Source organism: Thunnus albacares, chromosome 15, assembly GCF_914725855.1.
Source record: "Thunnus albacares chromosome 15, fThuAlb1.1, whole genome shotgun sequence".
Classification (NCBI taxonomy): Eukaryota; Metazoa; Chordata; class Actinopteri; order Scombriformes; family Scombridae; genus Thunnus; species Thunnus albacares.
In genome coordinates, this window is record NC_058120.1 from 23942766 (window position 1) to 23964960 (window position 22195).

Below are 22195 nucleotides of genomic sequence, written 5' to 3' on the forward strand. Positions count from 1 at the left end.
ATATGCTTAAAATGACTGTAACCTTTGACTTTTTTAGTGGTTTTCGTGGTGTTTTCACCTTGCAATATCTTGTGTTCTGTGTTAAATCTTAATAAAAATTCTTAATGATATAAATAAATAAATGTACCGGTCATTTTCTGCTTATATTGTGTAAAGGATAAGCACAACTGAATGTGCACAGTTCACAGTGGACATGAATTCGTGAAAATGAACTCTGAACCATGAAACCACTTCTTGCTGGAGAAGTAACATGAACCCAAAAGTAAACACGACAGAGTGGAGAGCTTTTGATTGCTTGTGTCGTGTTTGTGTTGATATGTGTGTGAGTCTGCATTTGTCTGTGAATGTGTGTCTGTGCCAACACTGTTGTTTGCCCATAGTGTGTGTGTGTGTTTGCGTGTGTGTTCGTGTAGTCAGACAGCTTAACATCGGGACAATCCAAATGGCTGTTTCCAATTAGAGCCATCGTCCCTCTCTTTTTGCTCAGAGACTGAACCTGTCGTGAACTTCGTGTTCATTGCACTAAAGCGTGCGGGGGAAGAGTAAGTGTGAAATGCCACTCTGCCAGAGAGCAATTTGAAAAGTGATGCTCTCGACAGCTTTAAGCAATAGACATTTATCAGGCTTTTAATGAGCCTCTGTGATTTGGGAATGCTTGAAGAGGCTGCACTCCTAAAATGGATGTCGCTCATGATCTCTTGGTATCTCTACCCTCTATCTTTCTTTTGTTCTCTCTTTCTGTGCCTGAATTTATTACTGTGTCAGGGTGCTGTAATTTTGTCTCTTACATCTGGCTGCTTTTAATATTGCTGATAAAAGAATAGGCTTAATCTCCTACTGCACAGTACAGTGCATCGCTCTGGAAAAGGGCATCATGAAAATATTTACAGGACAGAAAAAAAAAGGAAACTGAAAACTGAGCCATATAGAATAAAACGCTTTACCCTCCGTAATTGGAAATGTGTTTTTTGCACACTGAATTTCACAATTTCCAAATGTCATTTGACGTGTAATGATCTCCGTTCCTTTGCTTCATCGCACTGTAATGTCTCATTAGTCTCTGAGTAAGAGACCAACAGAGGACACAGTGTCCAGCTTGGGCTAAAGGTCAAGAGCCAGACTTCTGTTTTCCTGCCTTGAACCATGTTCTCTACTGTACATGCTCGGTACTCATTCACTGTGTGGAGATATTTAATTGTTTATTGTACACTAAAATATCTCTCACTACAATATTAGAGATGCAGCAGGCAGAAATATTGTAGTGCACAAGATGTTTTGAGAGACAAACACAGTCATTCACCTTTGTCGACCCAACACAGGAGATTCAGATACACTTTGGGAAATACAGCCGAAGTCAAAAATAGAAGCCACCAAACTAAAACCAGCACAAAATGGGCAATTATCAACACAAAACTACCACATACTGAACAGACACTAAGAAAATTGGAACAGTCATAAAACAGCAAACCTAACAAGCTGCTCAGTCTGGCACAGGGTATGATGTGAAATGAAGGCTGTCGCTACAATATTAATAGCAGATCAAGTAAAATCTCAAAGTGCAACTTATCTCGAATGATTCAAATAAAATCTTGTCAAACAATACAGTAAATAAAAAATGTCACAGTTATGCACTGCAAGTCATTATCCTGCTAGCTAGCATGTATAAATAGCTACAGGCTTGTCTGACTACAGTTAAAACTCACTTAGCTTTTTTCATTGGATTGTCTCTAATGTGGAGCTAATTTAAAAAACAGTCTTGATCCATTTAGATTTCATTTAACCAAAGACATTGTTTCTGCTTCAGTTGTGATTCAGTTCTGCAAACTAAAATTGCAATTTGTGCAATGCGTTTGTGATGGATTAGACTAGTAGCTGCCAATTTGGGTCTCAGGGCCACCACAAGATTAATCTGAAAGGTTGCAAAAGGATTGGAAAGCAGAAAAACAAACATTTCAAAAAGTTTTGTTTATTTTTTCACGCTTCCCGCTTTCATTTGGTTTTTTTTCTTCTTGTGAAATACTGGATAATTTTACTCCTGCAGGGGTCTATTCAAATAAAATGAGGTTAAGCAAGTCATAACTGGCAAGTGGGCATGAGTGGCCACAAGTATACATAGCTTTGATTTCAAAGGTCGCAAACCAAAGAGGTTATGAAACACTGTATTAGATGGTGATCATGAGAAGAGACGGGAAAAAGTAGGGAGAGGGGCAACATACGGCCCATCCTGCCAAATTATCAGCTCTTTGTTGAGTGTATAATCTCTCACCATTGTCTGAAAAAATGATTCAATTTTAAGTCACTAAAGAGGTATTAAACATCACCTAAATTCAGACATTGACCAAGCAGGAGAGAGTGCTTATAACCTGATATGATGTATCATTAACAGAGCTTAAATCTCTGATCCTGCAGTATTTGTCATTGTCACTTAATTGCTATTAAATTAACGCACTTTCCCCCCTAAAAAATGACAAGTGCCACTATGTTGCATTAAAGAACACACTGGACAGTGATCCTTAATCAGTATTCATGCTCTCAGTGGCCTTTATGAACACAAGAGTGTGGTCCCGGGAAGATGAATGAATCACCGACCGGGTGCAGCCGGACTGAGGAGCTGGTGAATTATCACTCAACCCGACACTCTCATGAATGCCACACTAAAAGATTGTAATGCAAGCTGGATGAGTCACAGCTGCCCAGAGCCAAGGGTGAGTGTACGCAAACACAAACACAATGTGGATACACTGGCAATGTGTAGAGTCCTCTGAATAAAACATTAGCAGAGCAGAGACTCCTGAATTTGAATATGACTTTTATTGCATACAGACGTTCTGAGGGGATGTTTAGTTTAGGTTATTGTCCAGTGTACTTTCTAGAGAAACAGCACACTTTTGTCCTTCAATGAAGCAACTGCTTACTCTTTAATGGTGTAAATAAACACTTTTTGCACAACTCTTCTTTTCATTAAACAGCAGCATTGTGTCTTGTATTCTTTGTGAGTTGACAGGCATTTGAAGCTGCGGAAGAGGAAGAGGAGGAGAAAGAGCTGATAAGAAAGCTCAATGTCTGTGAATAAAGTTGTTTTTGTAATAGAGTCTTATGAATAAATAGTGTATCAAGGCTGCTGCAGCGCTTCCTTAAAACCAGACGGTAAAAAGGCAGAGGACGAAGAAATGAGGCACGCTGGAAGAAGCTCTGTCTTGAGTGTCAGACTTTAGCGGCAGCACACATGAGAGGAGAAGTGATTACTGAGAAAAAATGTGGAATCAAACAGCTCCTGCTGCAGAGGCAGTGGGGATGGTTGCCTGTGATGGGGGATGGCAGGGGATTTGGGAAGCAGCTGTGCTGGTTGGAGCCGAGTCACAGGTTAGTAAAGTCAAGAGAGGGAGGAGACAGCCAGCAAACAGCTTATTAGCTACTCATTAGTGAGTGATGCACGTCTCTTTCACAGCTACATCGCTTTATATCAAACCAGACATGTCTCAGTAGGTGCAAATGTTCATCGCTGCAGATGCTCCATGTCTCTGAATATGTGTATTTATATGCTGTGTGCGCTTCGCCTGTATGACTTTGTGAAATTAATACACAAAAGCAGTGTGAAGCAGAAAGTGAGGGCTCACAGCCAAAATGCCCCCGAAGGTTCACATGGAAATGCCAGTGAAATTAAAAATGACAGAGCAAAATATCCCCCTAATGAAGGGTGGCTGGTTTTGCATTTCATCCTGTTGTGAAATTGCAAAACCTTCATGTGTGGATGTGATAGTAGTATCCCTGGTGGGCTGCATAATTTAATTTGTAGGAATCTTCCCACTGCATTAAAAAAAAAGACAGCTTTGATCAGTAAACAGCCCAGCATGCAGCCTGGAGGGATGGTAAATGCTGCCACCATGCACAACACAAACCACTGCAGCAACACAAAACAGACCAGCTAATGTAGTAAAACACTCAGGAATCAAGTGGAAAACAGATTGGTTGCGAAAATGGCACCATACTCTTTCCAGCAGTGGCAAAGTGGAGTGTGACATCTGCTATTCAATGACTTAAATCTCAGCTGAACAAATTGAGTGTTTATTTAACAACATGCAGTGCCAGAGTATTGCATCACAGCCAATAAAATCTACCCTGAAAAGGAGCAAAATCCCCTGAAGCATTACATCACAGCCAAAAATGAAGCAAGTGTTCCACCTCCGAAATACATGCTTGTGCTGTGAATGTATGAGACTGTGTGTGTGTGTGAGAGAGAGCTGCATGTATTAAGTGTCTAATTGGAGAGTGTGAATGACGGCAGACTGTGAGAATGTGAGTCTGTACCTCCTTGACTCGCTGGATCATCGGTTGCAGCCAATCGGTGTTAACCTCGCAGTGGCTGTCCAAGAAGGTCAAGATAGAGGCCGAGGCTGTGTTGGCTCCTCGCACTCGAGATCGGATTAGACCTGAACGGAAGCACAGGAGAAATGACATTTAACTCTGAAACCAGTCCACAATTTGATAACATTTTGATACTGCTTTACCAACTTATGTTGAAAAGGAAATGTTGACATTAAACTAAAGCATTTTATTGGTACCTACTAAAGAGGTTCTCCACTGATTTAAAGGGGACATATCATGCACATTTTCAGGTCTATATTTTTATACTGGATGCATGATTTACAGTTCAAAAAACTCCTTATTTATCTTATGCAGTTCAGCCTCTGTCTGAAACAGGCTGTTTTAGCTCTGATCTCTTAAAGGCCCCCTCCTACTGTGTTGCCCCTCAGGAGACCTCAAGTGGCTCATCCTTTACTCGAAATATAAACTTTTCCAATACACCCAAACATTTTCAAGCTGAAATCCAATCCAAAATATGCAAGTGGACAACTTCTGAACAACCCTTGCAGCTATAATACTAGTAATAAAAACAAGTTGATTATGATAAACAAAATATAAAAAGCATAAAATATAAAAAGTATAAGACAAGTATGAGAAATATAAAAGAAATATCAAATAATTACGATGTTTACAAAAGGTGAAATTAACTATTTTTCTTAAAATTATCAGCAGAGGATTCTTGTCTTGTTTGTGATGGGAGTTTGTTCCAAACCTTTGGTGCATAATAACAGAGAGCTGGCTCACCATAATTTCATTTTCGGTACATTGAGCAAGCCAGCACTAAATGACCTACGGGAACAGTTTGGAACATACTCACATGAGCAATCACAGAGATATGAAGGTGCTAGACCATTTAGGGCCTTATAAAAAGTAAAATAATTTTAAAAATCAATCCTCAACTTTACAGGTAGCCAGTGTAATGACACTAGAACTGGTGTAATGTTATTTTTTCCTGGTTTTTGTTAATATTCTGGCTGCTGCATTTTGTACAAGTTGCAGCCTATCAGTGTTTTTTTTTTAAGGTAATCCAGTATAGAGTGCATTACAGTAATCCAGGTGAGAAATACAAAGGCATGGTTCAACTTTTTGGCATCTCAAATGAGAGGTAGAGTCTAACTCTTTTAATATTTCTTAAATGAAAAAAGCAATGTTTGTAACGTTGTTGATATGTGATTTAAAAGAGTCAAGAGTAACACCCAGTCTGTAGAGTCAGACTTCCAAGTTTGCTTAATATCTTTTCTCTATGTGCATTTCTAGGCTACCAGTTATAAAAAAAATCTGTTTTGTCCTCATTTAATTTGAGGGAATTATTACTCATCCACTGTACAATGCTGGAGAAGCAATTTATAAAGGGATTTAGGGCATCAGTATCATCTGGCACTACAGATAAATAACTGAGTGTCATCAGCATAACGATGAAAATTCCCTCAACAATCACAAATAATTTTTTCAAGTGGTAGCATATACAGACAAAACAGTAAAGGGCCAAGAATAGAACCCTGTGGAATACCAAAAAGAAATTACATGCTTGTCTGAAACACGGTCACTGAGGATAACAACATAACTTCTGCCAGTGAGGTAAGTATTAAACCAGTTCAGAGCTGTACCTGAGAGACTAATTCCATTTTAGGAGCATCCTGTGATCGACTGTATCAAATTCAGCACTTACATCAAAAAGTAAAAGAATGGAAACGTTTTTATTATCTCACTCTAAGATCGTTACAAGCACTGTTTCAGTGCTGTGTCCCCTTTTAAAACTGTACTGAAATTTTTCATGAAATCTTGTTGCCATGTAAGAACGCATCCAGCTGTTTAAACACTGCCTTTTCCAATATCTTACTCAGATAAGGCAGGTTGGAAATAGGCCCAAAACTGCTCAAAGCAGAAGCGTCAAGATAATGCTTTTTGAGTCAGAGCTTCACAAGAGCTGTTTTGAGTGCGTCTGGAAAGATGCCTGTCTCTAGAGAGCAATGTCGAGTACATCACAAATCAAACTAACCAAGACCTCCTTAAAGAAAATAGAAGGAATTTCATTCAGGGTGCAAGTGGAGGACTTCAACTGCAGAATAATTTTATGGAGTTCCCCTTCACTAATTTAACAAAAATAATTTAAATTTCCCAGAGAGGCACTAACAGTCAGATTTTCAAAAAAAATGATGCAAACTCCTCACATTTAGACTGTGAAGCATGGCATATTTGTTCACAAAGCTGGGAAAGATTTAAAAGGTGATCGATGGTAGAAAATAAAATTCTGAGGTTGTTCCTGCTTTCAGTAATAATCTTAGAGAAGTACGCCTGCCTCTCACAGCGTAAAGCTTTGGTAGAGACACATAGGGATTTTATAAGGATCTCTCGGTGGATTGTTAATCTGTTTTTCTTCCACATTCACTCTACGGCATTCCTTCCTGAGCAGACGTATATCTTTCTAGTTTTCAGAGGTGCCACTATGTCGAGAGCTGATCTTAATTTAGAGTTAAAGTGATTTACTTTTTCATGAATTGATGAGTTTTCATCAGAGAGAGGTTGACTACGCATGTGGTTGGAGAACTTAATGGCATCCTTTAATGAGGCGCTCCGTATCATTTTTTACTATACCAGTGACAGTCATGTTAAAAGACAAACATTGATCTGATATATTAGTATCAACAATCTTATCAACAACAATATTCAGACCTCTAGAGATCACTAAATCTAAGGTGTGGCCACTGTTGTGAGTTGGCCCAAAAATATGTTGAGCAAAATCAAAAGAATGCAAAAGTTGCATAAAATCATAGCTTTGCAGTCTGAGATGTTATCGACATGTTAATTAAAATCAGCAGTTATAAGGATCCTATCCTGGTTAGCAAAACAGACTGACAGTAGTTCAGACATTTCGTGTGAGAATGAAGCTGTATGTTTTGGTGGTCGATAAATAGTAATCAACAGCACTGAAGTTTGACTTTCCAACATAACAGCCTGATGTTCAAAAGATTGATATGTTAAAGGGGACATATGATGCTTTTTGTGGTTTTCGGTTAACTGTAGCCTCTCCTCCAAATTACAGTTTTAACCACTCGCTATGTGAGGGGAAGAGAGGAGGAGGACTGGCTGCTATTTTTTCAGACACTTTTAAATGCAAGTGTTTGAGTTTGAGTTGTTTAATTTAAGTTTATTTACTTGTTTGCTTAACTTGTCATGAGAGGTCACAAACTAAACATGGCTTATGGTTTTGGTGGCTTTGTCAATTTTGACAATATTACTCAAATTACATTCCTTGAGTATCCTGGCTTAGGTTTAGGAGACTATGGATGTATAACAGAAAGTCTGCATCACAAACACACAAGTTGTGAGAGTTTGAAATTATTATTTACACGTTTGCACATTGCATATGCTGTATATACTGTATATATATGTTTACACTATGAACATTTGCACATTCTGGGTCAATGTTCGTACATTCTCTTCTTTTTACACTCTAATAGCTCTTTTTAGTTTAGAATATATTTGGCATATTTTATAGTAAATTTCTGTTTTATATCATTTATAATTAATTGACTTATCATACTTGTATTCTCTCTTGTACATTTTTATTACCATGCACCACAACACCAAGGCAAAGTCCTTGTATGTGTAAACTTACTTGGCAATAAACCTGATTCTGAAAGACATCAGGCAGGGAAGGTCTAATGCAAGATGCTGTCGAATTGCATTATTGGTAAAGTGGGATGTGTTTTTAGAGCTTGACCCATATTAAGAAACTACATTTCAGAATATTTCTACCTCCGCTGCACAATTTTGACCCTTTATCTTATAATCTTTCTTGCAAGTCCTTCACATTTTTTAGAAGTCTAATACTATATGGCTGGAGTGTTGATTGATGCACCCACTCTCTCAGCCTTGCCTTGTCAACCTCTACTAAATTTGTTGTTATTGCCTTTGTTTCCAACAATGCCTCGGCGAGTGAGCAGGTTTGAAGTTGTTGCTTCCAGGTACGGGTTGTATTTAGGTGGAAAGAATGATTGAGGAAAGCGAGGAGAGTTTTTCGAGATGGCTGCGTTGCATCCTGCTCTCCTGAGTCGACTGTTAACAGAAAAATGCGGTCTCTCTGCCTCTTCTATAATGGATTTCTCTTTATATGATTACTGAACATCATTGCAAAATAGAAAGAAGCCACTAAAGTTTAATTACGAGGGACTGAACATGTTTACAAGTGATGTTTTAAATGGTGAAAATCAGTGTCTATTTTCCTTTCAAGGTCAGAGCAAATTGAAGACCTTTGCTCTTTAAATAATTCGTTTTTTTAAGGAATAATCTGTGTTTTGGGGATATTTACATTTGACTTTTAGCTGGTAAAGCTTCTACAGAACATACAGCCCTCTGAAATGAAACCGTTAAATTGGATTAGTCTGAAGAAGATACCAGAGTGCATCCATGCTTTTTTGCCCCAGCAACCACTTTAAATCGCTTGCTAAAAAAGAAAAAAAAGATGTTAATTTAGAGCTGAGGGTAAAATCTATTTTAAAGGAGACCAATTTAAGAACATCGCTATAAGCAGAGGAGTGATGGCAATAAAGGTGTCTTTCCTCATCAGAAGTTTGTCTACAATCTTAGTAATTTGCATTTAACTCAGGGATCTGTGGAGGAGGTTAATTGTCTTTTCTTTTGTCTTTGTTCTCTAAAGAATCTACAGTTAATTAAGAAGATGTATCTCATCATCATCTGAAGAGTTTTGTTTTCAAAGTCAAAGATCATTAAAATAACGCCAACGTGCACAAAAAGTTGAACAAGCGAATTGTGCTTTTTTAAAAGAGTACAAAAGCAGCCCTGGAGTATAACTTTCAGCTGATTATTTGTAACTGTTAGTTTATCTATATTTAAACAGGTGCTTGAAGAAGAGGTCATGTTACACAGATAAATTTAGAGGATGAATTTCAGCATTTTTTTTTTTCTGTCCCACTTGAACAGCTCATAGCATCAGCAAAATGTATTTATTTATGCAAGAAATACAGAGTGGTAGAATATTTCTGTCTTTTTTTAAACAAAATCCTCAGAGATGTATTTTGTTACATGACAGATGCAGTTCTGCCTCTGAGATCCTTAAACAATATGCACATATACATGAAGTTAGACAGAATAAACACAATTGAACAATTTAAGTTAATATGAAGAAGCCTAGCTCAGCGTTGCTTAATGCTGTTGAGTAGTAAAGTAGTACATTGTTTATGCAAAACACAAAAAGGCTTGATGAATTGCTACACACACCATTCTTGAATTGTCACATAAAACTCCTGGGGCTAAAGCGCCTTTTTCTAAACCCTTTACTTAATCCGAGATATGAGCCAAAACCACACTTCCATGCATTTTTGCCCACCAGTGGTTCATGTGCCACTCTGATCACATAATTGGTCAAAACTGACCTTAAAGCAAAAATGAACCCTAATCCTAAATGTATTCTTCATCTTACACACAGTAATAATAATAAACTGTATTTGTAGACAAGCTTTCATACATAAAATTCAGCCTAATGTATTTTACATAGAATCACAAAACAATGTAAAACATTTAAAAACAGTTTAAAACAGTAAAACCTGAATAAAAATAGATTTAACGTTTAGCCATGCTAGCGGCTCTTTGAGGCTGTATTTAGCTGCACAGTGATGCACTGAGCTGAATGTGAGCATCAGCATGCTAAAATACTCAAAACGATGTAACCATGTTGATGTGTAGCAGGTAAAATGTTTATCATGTTTAGCCATAGATATATACATAACGTTTACCATCTTACCATCTAACATTTGCTATTTAGCACGAAAGATGAAGTACAGTTGAGGATGATGAGAATGTCATCGAAAGGGATCATCGAAGTCAGATGGTTTAATCCTCTGAGAACCATGAAGGTCTGTACTAAATTTTGTGCCGATCCATTCTCCACATGTTGAGATATTTCACTGAATAAGTGAAAACTTTGACCTGCAAGTGGTGCTAGATGAAAAGTCAGAGAATCATCTAGGATTCATCGTCTGGGTACTATGAACGTCTACACAGTGGCTCAGTATGAGTATGGGCCACAGTGGTGGACCACCTGACCAACATCCCTAAAGTCATGCAGCTGACGTGGCTAAAAAAATAAGCAGACACAAGTCATTTAATAAGGGAGAGTCTTAAGATGTTTCTTGAGAAAATTTACATAACTTACATTTCAGATAATTATTGTCAGGCTATTCCACATTTCTCTTCCATCAACAACAGAAGCCTGCCTCTCCATGTGTGTGTGTGTGTCTTAACTTTGGGAACATTTAATTCCCCAGTGCTTCATGACCTGAGGCATCAGTTTGACGCATAAAAGGAGAGAAAGTCAACAATGCATGAAAGTGTGAAACCATTAAAATCGGTTTAAAGTAAAAAAAAATATTTTTCTCTTCTCCCTCTTATCTTTTTTCTCTAATTTTCTCTTTTATGTGTTTTGTTAAAACACAACATTAGTTATTCTTGTGCATTTTTACTATACAGAACAGTAAACATAAAATGCAGATTAAACCTGATGTTTCATTCCGTGATGTGGATTTGGAGACTATTTTAAAGCAGACTTGAGCTCACTCCTGGCTGGTGTACCACGGCTGCCAGTTGGGAACCGCTGGCCTGAATCCAAGATGCTTATGTTTTGTCAGCATGTGGTTCATAAGCCCAAACAAAGTCTTTAGTTTGCAAGGTAGAGCAGCAACACAGGCTGCAACCTGAGTGGGATTATTGTTAGATATCCAAACAAATGAGTAACACTGGGTCCTTTGGCTTTTAGTTTGGCTGAACTTTCTTGTTTTGTAGGTCGTAGATTTAATCTCATTCAGAGATTAAGTTAATTCAATTCAGAAACCTGCGGGTGATGCCTCAGACAATACGTGCATGTTTTGCTACAGTTTGTGATTTTAATAAGAAAAACAAAGAATAAAATGTCACAGACTTTATGAGAATGTAGAGTTGACTGTTTGTCCAAATGAATTTCTCGTGTCAGGTGTTTATACTTGTGAACAGGAAGTAACAAATCCGGATGTACTTTATGGATCCTATTCTTGATAGAAATACTGTCGGAATATGTATACTTCCTGTTTCTGCACACTATTGTTGTTTTGTGTTCATTAAAGCTATGATACATATACACAATTTAGCTGATGTTGATGTACTGCTGAAATCATTAGTCAGTTAATTGATTGACAGATTACAAAAATAGTTTTTGATCAATTAAATCAATTAAAAATCATTCATTAAACAAGACTACCAAACATTCTCTGGTCACAGCTTGTAAAATAGGATGATTTGCTTCTTTTTTATGTTTTCTTTTATTTGTAAATAGATATTTTTTATGTTTTGTTCAGACATACCTCCTTGCTGTTTGAAGATGTCACCTTAGGCTCTTAGAAATTGAGATTATCCACTATTTTTTTCATGTTTCATGGACTTAATAATTAACAGATGAATGAAAAAAGTAATTAATCGTAATTGAAAGTGATTGTTACCTGCAGCTCAGGTTACCGAAAAGTTTTGTTTGATGCAATTTGGAGCAACTTACTACTGCATTGAACTGCACTAAAACTATATTTCGTGTTAATTTTCTTTAAATTTTCTTTATTTCTTTTATTTTCCTCTTTGTTGTTAAATGATGTGCTAATGCATTTAGTTGTCATGCAAAGCAATTTGAATCGCCTCTGTATTTAAAAGCTGCTGTGCAAATAAACTTGCCATGTCTTTTTTTTCTCATGGATAAGACTGGCGACTTTATATATTTGTTTTAGTTGTCAACAAATCTTATGTGCGGAGCCAAACCAACAATGAATCCATTCTACTTACAAGTATCGTGTGTGTATCCAAACCCTGATATATCTTATTTCTCTGTGCTGTAGAACTCTGTTGTTGTCCAAAAACTATTAAAAACATATCAGGGAGCCACACCGATCCACTGGGTGAAATGTTCCTTCACTTTTGTTTATAAACAGCGATCACATTTTCGGTCTCCAGAGAGCAGTTCTGTGTAAGGTTACATATCACAACCTCTTGACTTTGTATCAAAGTTCTTTGAGAAATTTACAATGTAGTACAAAGTCAAGAGGCTGTGAAATATAGCACAACAAGCTAGTGAAGCTCTGTAAACGGAACCGTGTTCCTGCACATGCTCAGTGGCATCTGCCTTATACGGAACTACTCTCTGGAGACTGAAATCACTGTTATTATTCTTTAGAGCCATTTCTAAACAAACTACCGTACCCATAATCTCTGTGGTGAAGGAACATGTCACCCAGTGGAATAGTATGGCTCACTGACATGTTTTTAATAGTTTTTGGACAACAACGGAGGTCTAAGACACAGAGGAATAAGATATATCAGGCTTTGGATATACAAACAGTACTTATAAGTAGGATTAGTTCATTGTTTGTTTGACTCTGCACATGAGATTTAATCACCAGCCTTATCCTTTCATTTTTTTCTTTATTTACGATACCAAGTGACAGTTATGCCTTTATGTACATGCAGCATCTTTAAGCCTGGACTCTTTTCCATTAAGCCACTTTGCATCCTCGGTACCTTCCCCCCCCATCCCTTCTCCACCCCCCCCTCCCCACCGTCCTCCCACACTCACCCTCTCTCCTGCCGTTCCTCAGGCAGCGCACTTTGGGGATCTGAGAGAGCAGCTGGCAGTCCTCAGCTGGAGGAGGAGAGCAGAGGAGATGGGATGTTATGGTGGAAGCAGAACACACACTGAGTTAGACATGCCTTTCTCATCGCCTCACCTCACACTCCGTCGCTCACACACCACACCGCTACACCTACATCGTATGTAACAGTCACGCAGGAACATAGTTACAGATACACACCCTCGGTAAACACGTCGTCATGCCTACTGATAAAGATACTTAGACTACAGTATAATATGACACATTCAAACACAACATCCATCAGAGCTCCATCACAGTCCTGCAAATAATCAGAAACACATAAACACGAGAAAAGCACACAGTTCGGAGGGGCTGAGCGCTCAAACAAAAGAGCTACATTTCACTGGATAATTAAATTCAAAATCCTTTTTCCATAAACAAATCCAGCGAGCAGCTCATTCCCATCATCCCCTCCCTTTTTCTACATGAGCAATATCTGGCTCAGACCTTCTGTTGATGCGTATGGACATTACTAACGACATGCAAACACAGGTACGCAAACACACACCCTTGAGAGGATTAGCATTAGAGCAAAGAGTGAGTGTGATCTTGCTGAGGGATTGTGGGTAGGTCAAGCAGACCCCCTGTCAACGGCGACAAGTCCTTTATGTTGACAGACACAAGCATGACAAGTTGTAATCCTCCTTGATTAAATTTGCTGTGTGTACAAACCTGTTTGTTTAGTTTTAAGCTGTCACATCACAGGGGACGTGTGTGTGAGAGCGGGAGTGTATTAGTGCTTTAGTGGTGCATCTAAAGAGGGGACAGCTGGTGTGTGTGTGTGTGTGTGTGTGTGTGAAGAGGAGGGGGCTTTAACCACGCAGGGAAGAAGAGCAGAAAGTCATAGATCACACCCACTAAGCAGATGTTGTATACTTTTAGCCAGATTGTGTGTATGGTTGTGTGTGTGAAAGCACACGCATGCATGCAGTCACATACTAGGCATTACTTCTACCCATGTTTTAAATATGTAGTATGTTCACACAGAAAAAAACAAAACAAAATGAAGTATAATTAAAAAAACACATTTTTTTGTCCCAGAATAAAATGAAAATTGTAAATATAAGAGCAATTCCCAGCTGATGAAAACTAAAGAACAGCTACATCAACAACTCAATAACAAATATATAATGATAAATACATGAAAAGTATATTCATTTGTGATTTTTCCAAGTTAAATATTAGCATTAGGGATCCAAACTGTGGATATGATGAATTTCCTGTTAGTTTCCTGTTAATTTCTTGTATACAAACAAAAACAGCACATTGGCACATGTGTTAACCGGAGTTTATTTTCGTCTCGACACTATTGGAGTCACATGCTGTCGTCTGTACTCGCAGTAAAGATCACTGTCCTTGATTGAGGACAGTGCCCTTATGATTAAAGCGAGCCTTAACAGGATTAGGCTCGGATAGGACGATCCCTCCCCTCTGCTGCGCCCCCACCTCCACCTCCAGCCGTCTGCCTGCCAGATCACATCAACCGACCAATCAGCTCACACTCTCGCTGCCTCAGCTGACTGACTGAACCTTCACCTGCACTTTGGACATACTTAGCCCTGTCATAAATCTAAATTAAGCGTTTGTGAAAGATCTGTGTTGTCGGGTAGTTTTTTTGTTGTTGCAAGTTATTTGAAAATAAAAAATAGAATAATAAAAAAATCTAAGAAACAAATTTAAATCCAAAGCTGGCAAAACCACTATGATATCACATGAATGAATTGAGCCTTTTTGCAACACTAGCTGTACTTTTTTTTAATCTTCAACACAGAAGGGGACTTAGATAGATAGAGGCTGAAAGTAGGAAAGTGTGGCTGCTCTCACAGTCCTGCATCAGGATGCTAAATGATTTAAAAACCAGCCATACTCAAAGGTCCTTTTTAAAGAATATAATTTAGTAACAGTGATATTTGTCCACTTCTGGCAGCGTGGGGATCCGTGTTCGTTTAAACATTAATCTTCTCCAACATGCAACGCTTTATTACCCAATTTATTTTGCCTCTTTTGCCTTCATCAGGGCGGTAACTGAGGTTGTTTCAGGTTTCGATCAATACTCGTCTAAGAGTCTCTTCTCTTCACTAAGTCATGTGACTTAAAAATAATACTTTATCTTAGACGTATATGACTAATTGATAGACTGAACATAATGAGTCCAAAAAACCCCTTCAGTTACCATCCTGATGAAGGCAATGATGATGCCGTTGGAGAGAAGTTTTACAATGTGTTTAATTTAGCAGAACCCGTACTGAAGCACGCACCACTCTGAGTGTGTTTAACTGAAGCACGCACCACTCTGTGTGTGTTTAACATCATGTAGCACTTTGTGGTTTAAAAGAACATGACTGACCTCCCGCCTTTAAAACGCAACTCAACAGCAGTTTAATTTCCTTCTCTTAGTAGGGATTGTTGAGACTTTTAATTAAACTCAGCGTTAGAAAGAGGCAACACAGGGATACCGCAGAGAGGGAAGGAGGAAACTAAATAGTCGGATAAAGGGGCGTTTTATTGGTGCACAGACAGACGGAGTCAAAACTAAAGGCCACAAACTGTAACCAGACTGTACAGAAAATTAGGGCTAAAACTAACTAATTATTTTCATTATCAATTGATCTGTCGGATACTGTCTGTAGACAAACCGATTAATCAACAGTCATTGCCCCGTCAAATCAAAGCTCAAGGTGACATTTTTAGATGTCTTGATTTGTCTAAATATCCAATCAACCACCCAAAATTCAAAGATATTCAGTTTACTATCATGTTTAACATAGAAAACCTTCAAATCCTTAAATTTGAGAAGCTGCCACCTGCATATGTTTGGCCTTTTTGCTTAAAGAGGACATATGATGCACATTTCTGGATCTATGCTCATGTTCTGGGGCTCTACTGGAATATCTTTGCATGACTTACAGTTCAAAAAACTCCTTATTCATCTTATACTGGCCCTTTATGCAGCCCCTCAGTTCAGCCTCTGTCTGAAACAGGCCGTTTTAGCCCCTGTCTCTTTAAAGCCCCCCTCCCGATGAGCCCACTCTGTTCTGATTGGTCAGCTTCCAACGGTTTCGGAGGCCATGTAAACAAACAGTAGTAGTAGGATTTCACTTATTTTTCTCGTTCTTTACTCAAAATGGAAACTTATCAAATACATCAAAAAATATGCAAGTTGACAACGTGAACAACCTTAGCAACAAAGGCTACGGTGGCCGTGTGTGGTCATGGGGAATAGAGGTAACTTTGCAAGTCCTGGCTTTTGAATTTGAGGGAGCATTTTTACATGTTCACCTCAAGTTTTGAAACTTTGACCATGTTTAACTATCCAACATCAGAACTGAAAATCAGAAAAAGCATGTCCCCTTTAAAAAATAACAAGAATGATTATTTGATTATCATAATAGTTAACTTTCTGACAATCTACTAATCGGTTAATCAGTAGCCCTGGAATGGTTTATTAATACTGAATTCCTTAAACGGGGGAGATTAAACATCCTGCTCAAGGACACCTGAGCAGAAACAGACAGTTACCAAACTGTTCCCAAACCCTGTTGGTTCTGCCAGTACGTGGGTGCAGGTAGACTGGCAGCTACAGAGGGAGAATAAACAAGGCTTTAAAGAGCTAATAGAGCTCCCGCTGCTACTGCGTTGAGACACTCATGTTTAGATGTCTGGCCAGCTCCGACACCTCTGAGTGTGTCTGTGTGTGTGTGTGTGTGTTAGTACACAGTGAATGTAGGTCGCCGTGCTGATCTCACAGACAGGAGACGCAGGTGGTGGTGATTACAGAAGCGCTGTGGAGAGTGTAAAGCATGAGCTCATAATTCTTCCGCCTAATGCTGACAAATAGGAGTAATTACTAAAATGTGGTTATGCTCTCATTCCACAGTCCTGGTCAGTTACATAAAAAAATAACCCAGATTATTACATATTTCCAACCCTTCTAAGTCACTCCTCGTGATAGTTTCTGTTTTAAGTACATTTAGACGAATATCAGGATATGAACTCAATATAAAACTATATTGTTCCCAATTAATGTTCTAGCTGATCAACAATCTTTTGAAACTTTGCCTTTTAAAGTTTCGACCCAGTTTAAATACTTAGGAGTCGATGTCACTAACACATTTGCAGATCTTTACAAGGAGAACTTTTTAAAACTATTCGAACAAACAAAGCAAGATTTGCAGAGACGGCCCCATTTCCTTATATCACCTTATATTACAATGACCATCCTATTTTTATATCAATGAATTCCATTATATGTCAAAAAATGTTTTTTTTTCACAACATGGATAAAATTATCTGTGTTAAAAATAGCCAGAATAAAGAAGGCACTTTTACAGAGTCAGCAGGAGGAATGGGGTTGCCAGCTTTAATATTGGGCGAGTAATATAAGGACAATGGCCTACTGACTGCACAAACAACCTCCATTATGGCTAAACATAGAAAGGGCATGTTGTTCCCCCTCTTCTCTTTCAGCTTTGCTATTCTCAGCTCTGCCCGCTGTATGCCCTGAACCACAAGACAATCCAGTAGTCTCTCATACACTTGAGATCTGGTCTCAGGTCGGAAAATTTCATGAATGGCAGGCTGGTTCTCTCCAAAGCCCTCTAAATGAAAATCGTTCTTTTGCAACCTCATTTAACAATACAGTATTTGATAACTGGTTTGATAAGGTATTTCCATCATTTGAACAGGTACAAAAAAATTCCCCAAATCAGTTTTAAATGGAATTGATACTTTCCTGAGATCCTCACAGTAAAGGAGTATATCAAATATATATGAGAAGCTGTCTCGCTTCACATGTACAACAACTATGCAACAATTGAAATCAGTTTGGCAGGACGACCGAGGTAAAGAGGTTGCGAAGGAGCAGTGGCAGACAGCCCTAGAACAGATCCATAGCTCTTCAGTTTGTGCAAGACATGGCCCCCAACAATTCAAGATAATACATTGTTTATGTTGGTTTAAACAAAAGCTCAGTAAGATATTTCCAGAAATAAATCCATCGTGCGACCACTGCGAGCTTGCACCGCCATCGTTAGCTCATATGTTCTGGAGATGCTCGAGGATATTAAATTATTGTAGCAATATTTTGCAGACCCTATCAAGAATTTCATATAGACCTATTGACTTAGATGCCTTGATTATAGGAGTTATAGACTCTAACATAGTAAAAAACAGCGTGGAACATAATATGGTATCATCTTTCAGCCTACTGGCACGAGAGTGATCGTACTCAATTGGAAACAGAGAACTGCACCGACACACTCAAATCTAATGACGGATATAATGAAACACTTGGAACCAGAGAAAATTAAATTGTCTCTGAAAAAAACAAGAGGAGAAATTTTACAAAATTTTGCAACCTTTTATGGACCGCTTCAATTACAGTATATCAAATTTTCTGAGAGTTAAGATGGTCTTTTAGACCCGGAGAGTAAAAAGGAATATATTAAGGCACAGAGCTCTGAAGCATCCATCACCCTTCCTATTTGTTCCCTTCTTTTATTTTTATTTACCACCCCGCTATTCATGATGCTATTAACTTATTCAACTCCTCATTTTTTAAATGTCAATGTTAATTAAACCAGTAATTGGCTTTTAGATAAAAATCAGCAGTTTCTCATGGTGATAGCAGCTCCAGCTCGTTTCTGCTGTTGCTGTTGCTGATCCTGTTTCTCAGCAGCATCACTGATCAGTTACATTAAATGTGATTAAATCCTCAGGAAGCTCTCACCCCCGATTCAGTTTCTGATTTTCTGCAATATCACATGTCAGTGTGATACATCTCTGAAACCACTCCTGTCTCCTCACATAATCGTTCCCCTACATTTTCCTACAATTCAGCCTGTCCGTATTCTCTCAGTGCAACCCTCCCTCTTAAAATGTTTTTTCATAGATGTAATACAGGCATTTTACATAGCAACAGTGTAGAGAGTGGGGGAGATGGGAAACGACATGCAACAACAGGCCTGTTGCCAGAATCGAACCACGGATGGTGTGATAATGTAGTATGTGTCTTAACCAGTAGGCTATTTTCTGCACATTTCCAGGTCTATATTTTTAATCTGGAGCTTTACTGGAATATCTTGAACATGATTTACAGTTAAAAAAAAAAACCTTACTTATCTTATATTTGTGGGCACATGCAAACAATCTGATGTCATCATGAGGAAGTACAGGTAATATTGAACAGAGAGGGTTCAGAGCATTTTTACATACGCTCACCTCAAGTTTAACATAAACATCCGACATTATAACAGTAACAGAAAATCACAAAAAGCATGTTATGTCCCCTTGAACTGTTCTACATTAGCATTGCAAGTTGCACATATTTAAGTTGTTCCAAGTTTTCCCCACAGCAGAGTAAATTTGTATCATCCGCAAATAAAATTGTTTTTAGTGTCGTTGACATGCACAGATAGGAACAGATGAAAGAGCAGCTAGAAAAGGGCGAAAATTAGAGTATCCACCCAAGTGTCAAGTTTACATCACTGGCGATCAGAGCTGGAGCCGATAAATATCGGTGACTACTGCGGAGTCATTTGACTCGGGTATGAATGCTGTTTATACCCTTTCACACTGAAGACAAAAGTCAGATGTTAGTGGGTGTTAGAGAGTTTTCTGTCCAGTGTGAAAGGGGCTTTATTGTAGATATATAAACTTCTCCTCGGGTTAAAACCTCCACTTTCCTAAATTCCTCCTAAATACAGAGGACATTAACGTCCAGCAGCAGTTAAAAAGCAGAAACTCACGATCAGAGCTGAAGTCATCTATCAGGATCAGCTCTTGAATCAGAGCTGGAGGACTCCGCATCAGGACACTGAGAGAGAGGGAGAAAGAAATGAGAGCGAGATGAAAGACCACAGAGCAAACCACAAAAAAAAAAATAAAAAAGTTAATGACATTGTTCTTGTCTAATCAGGTAATTTGTATGTGACCTCGTTTACCTTTTTATGGTGCGCAGGAGAGTAGAGCGAGCCTCATTGTGGAAAGTGATGATGATACTCGTGGAGGGAAGGTCGGTGTCATAATTCAGAGATGCACACCTGCAGAGGAAGGAAGTATATTACAACAGTGGGAGTGAGCAGCTTAACTCATGCATATGTTAAATCACTTCACACACGGCGATAGAAATATCCACAGTCACTGAGGGATTACACACACACACATACTGGGCGTCAATTTGGGCAGCTGTCATTAGCAGCGGTGCCCTGCGGAGTCACCTCGGCATTGTTGCCGTAGAGACATGGAAATATCTGGTTGCCAGGCAACAATTGCACAGATTTCTGACCCACTGCTTTTAATTCATTACCTGTTGCTGGGAGCCTTAAGTCCAGGTCAGAAGACACGAAGAAGAAATATCACACACCACTGATTCTATTATTCGAAGCCATTTTAGGTTCTTTAGAGCAGAAAAACTGCCCACTATAAATGCTTTGTTGAAACAAATTTAGGATTTAGGTGACATTATTATTAGGTTAATATTGATGAGACATTCTTTGTCCTTTTTTAAAAAAAATGTATGCCAAATTTACTCCTTTAAATAAAACTGTAGCAGCAAATTCTATGAAAAGAGGTAAAACTGGAATCTTAACATAAAAACACCTTGTTAAAAAGGATACTGTGATTAAAACCACTATGTTTAGATTTATTTGTGATTACAGGAACCTTTCAAATTATTATGATGATTTTTGTTCATAGAATAATAAGACCATTCCTGTGAAAATAACAAGAGAAAACAATGCTTTAACTGAGCTTGTACCTTCTTTAGTGCCTATTATTCTGTTCTGTTTATGACTCACTTATGTCTGTCCCTGTTGTTTTATTTCTCAGTTCAACTGTTAAATGGTTGCTGCTGTAAAAGAGCCAACCTACCCTGTATAAATACAGGTTAAATAAAAATAAATGTTCGCAGCCTTTACCAGATATAAAAGAGGCAGTGCAGTCTTTCATATGTGGGTTTTTGAAGGTAAAAATGTGACAAAATGGTTCTATAATTGGGAGAGAGGGACAGTTTAGAAAATCACAGAACACAGAAAAAACTGCATCAGCAAAGAAGAACAAGTTGAAACTATAACCAACAAGGACAAGATGGACACGCTGTACTGCACACAGAGTAAAAAAGGTTTTCAATGAGTCTCTAAGTCTTGATATAGTTTTTTTTTCAATGAAAATCGTTTTTAGGTATGGATTCCACCAAATACAAGGCCACCAGCCAAAAAAAACATAAAATATTTGAGCTTGAAGGTTTATTCTTCACCTTGGAAGCCGCAGTTTGAAAAACATTCTTAACACAAGGTCTGATTCACTTGGAGTGTCTCCATCCACCGAGGAAGGCCTCAAGATGTGGTTGAAAGCCTTGGAAACAACGAGTAAGTTGAACCTTGTTTTGAGATTTTTTTTTTTTCCAGAATAAACTAAACAAACAGAGCTACTGCTGTGGTCAAAACCACTGTAAAATAGATCCTAAAACGTATTTTTCATCATAACAATTTTCCAATAAGGGTGTAATTTCATTCATTTAATTTCATTCATTCACAATTTTATAACAGGTCTTCATTATAAGCCACGTGGTGTCTGCATCCTGGTCTCAAAGGGAGTGTTATATATTATTTTGTCTGAGGGATAAAGTCTGGACTGAACTCAGCAGTCAGGATGTTCAGATCAGTGAAAGACATTCCAATAAAATCATCTTAGTTGACCCTCTTACTGCCTGTAAGTGTACGAGACAGATTTCTCTACACAACTCTGAATCCATGTGCAGCTTAAGAAAGATTAGTCCTTGATCTCGTTGAGCAGATCAAAGCGGACAGACAGCACCTGGGCTGAGACGTGAACCATGCTCACCTGTAGTGTCGGGTGTCTCTGATGGCTCGCTCGCTGCCCAGCCGGTCGCTCTCCTGCAGGTTGAAGGCGTGCTCTCTGTACGGGTCGTCGCCCGGCTTCAGCTGTTTCCCTGCCAGGTAGGCTTTCTCATCGAAGCCGCCCAGCAGCTGACCCTGCTGCTCCACCCGCGGGGGCTGGGTCACCTGCAGAGGACACAACAAGGTGTGTTTAAATGATCACATCAGTCACACAGACAGGGATCAGCTGGAGGCAAGAACTCCAGAAGTAGAAAATAAATGATAACAAAAGTCGATTTAAATATACCA

General features: G+C 38.5%; 1 protein-coding gene across 2 annotated transcripts in view; it reads right to left on the reverse strand.

Moving 5' to 3' along the window:
- galnt16 (UDP-N-acetyl-alpha-D-galactosamine:polypeptide N-acetylgalactosaminyltransferase 16) overlaps positions 1-22195 on the reverse strand; it is a 43324-nt gene that overhangs the window by 9761 nt on the left and 11368 nt on the right. For both annotated transcript variants that reach the window (XM_044375837.1, XM_044375838.1), the window contains exons 2-6: positions 21891-22072; positions 19991-20089; positions 19796-19863; positions 12974-13039; positions 4309-4430 (exon numbers count right to left, since the gene is read on the reverse strand). In XM_044375837.1, coding sequence (XP_044231772.1) covers positions 4309-4430; positions 12974-13039; positions 19796-19863; positions 19991-20089; positions 21891-22072 — 537 coding nt within the window. The remainder of the gene's footprint in view (positions 1-4308; positions 4431-12973; positions 13040-19795; positions 19864-19990; positions 20090-21890; positions 22073-22195) is intronic.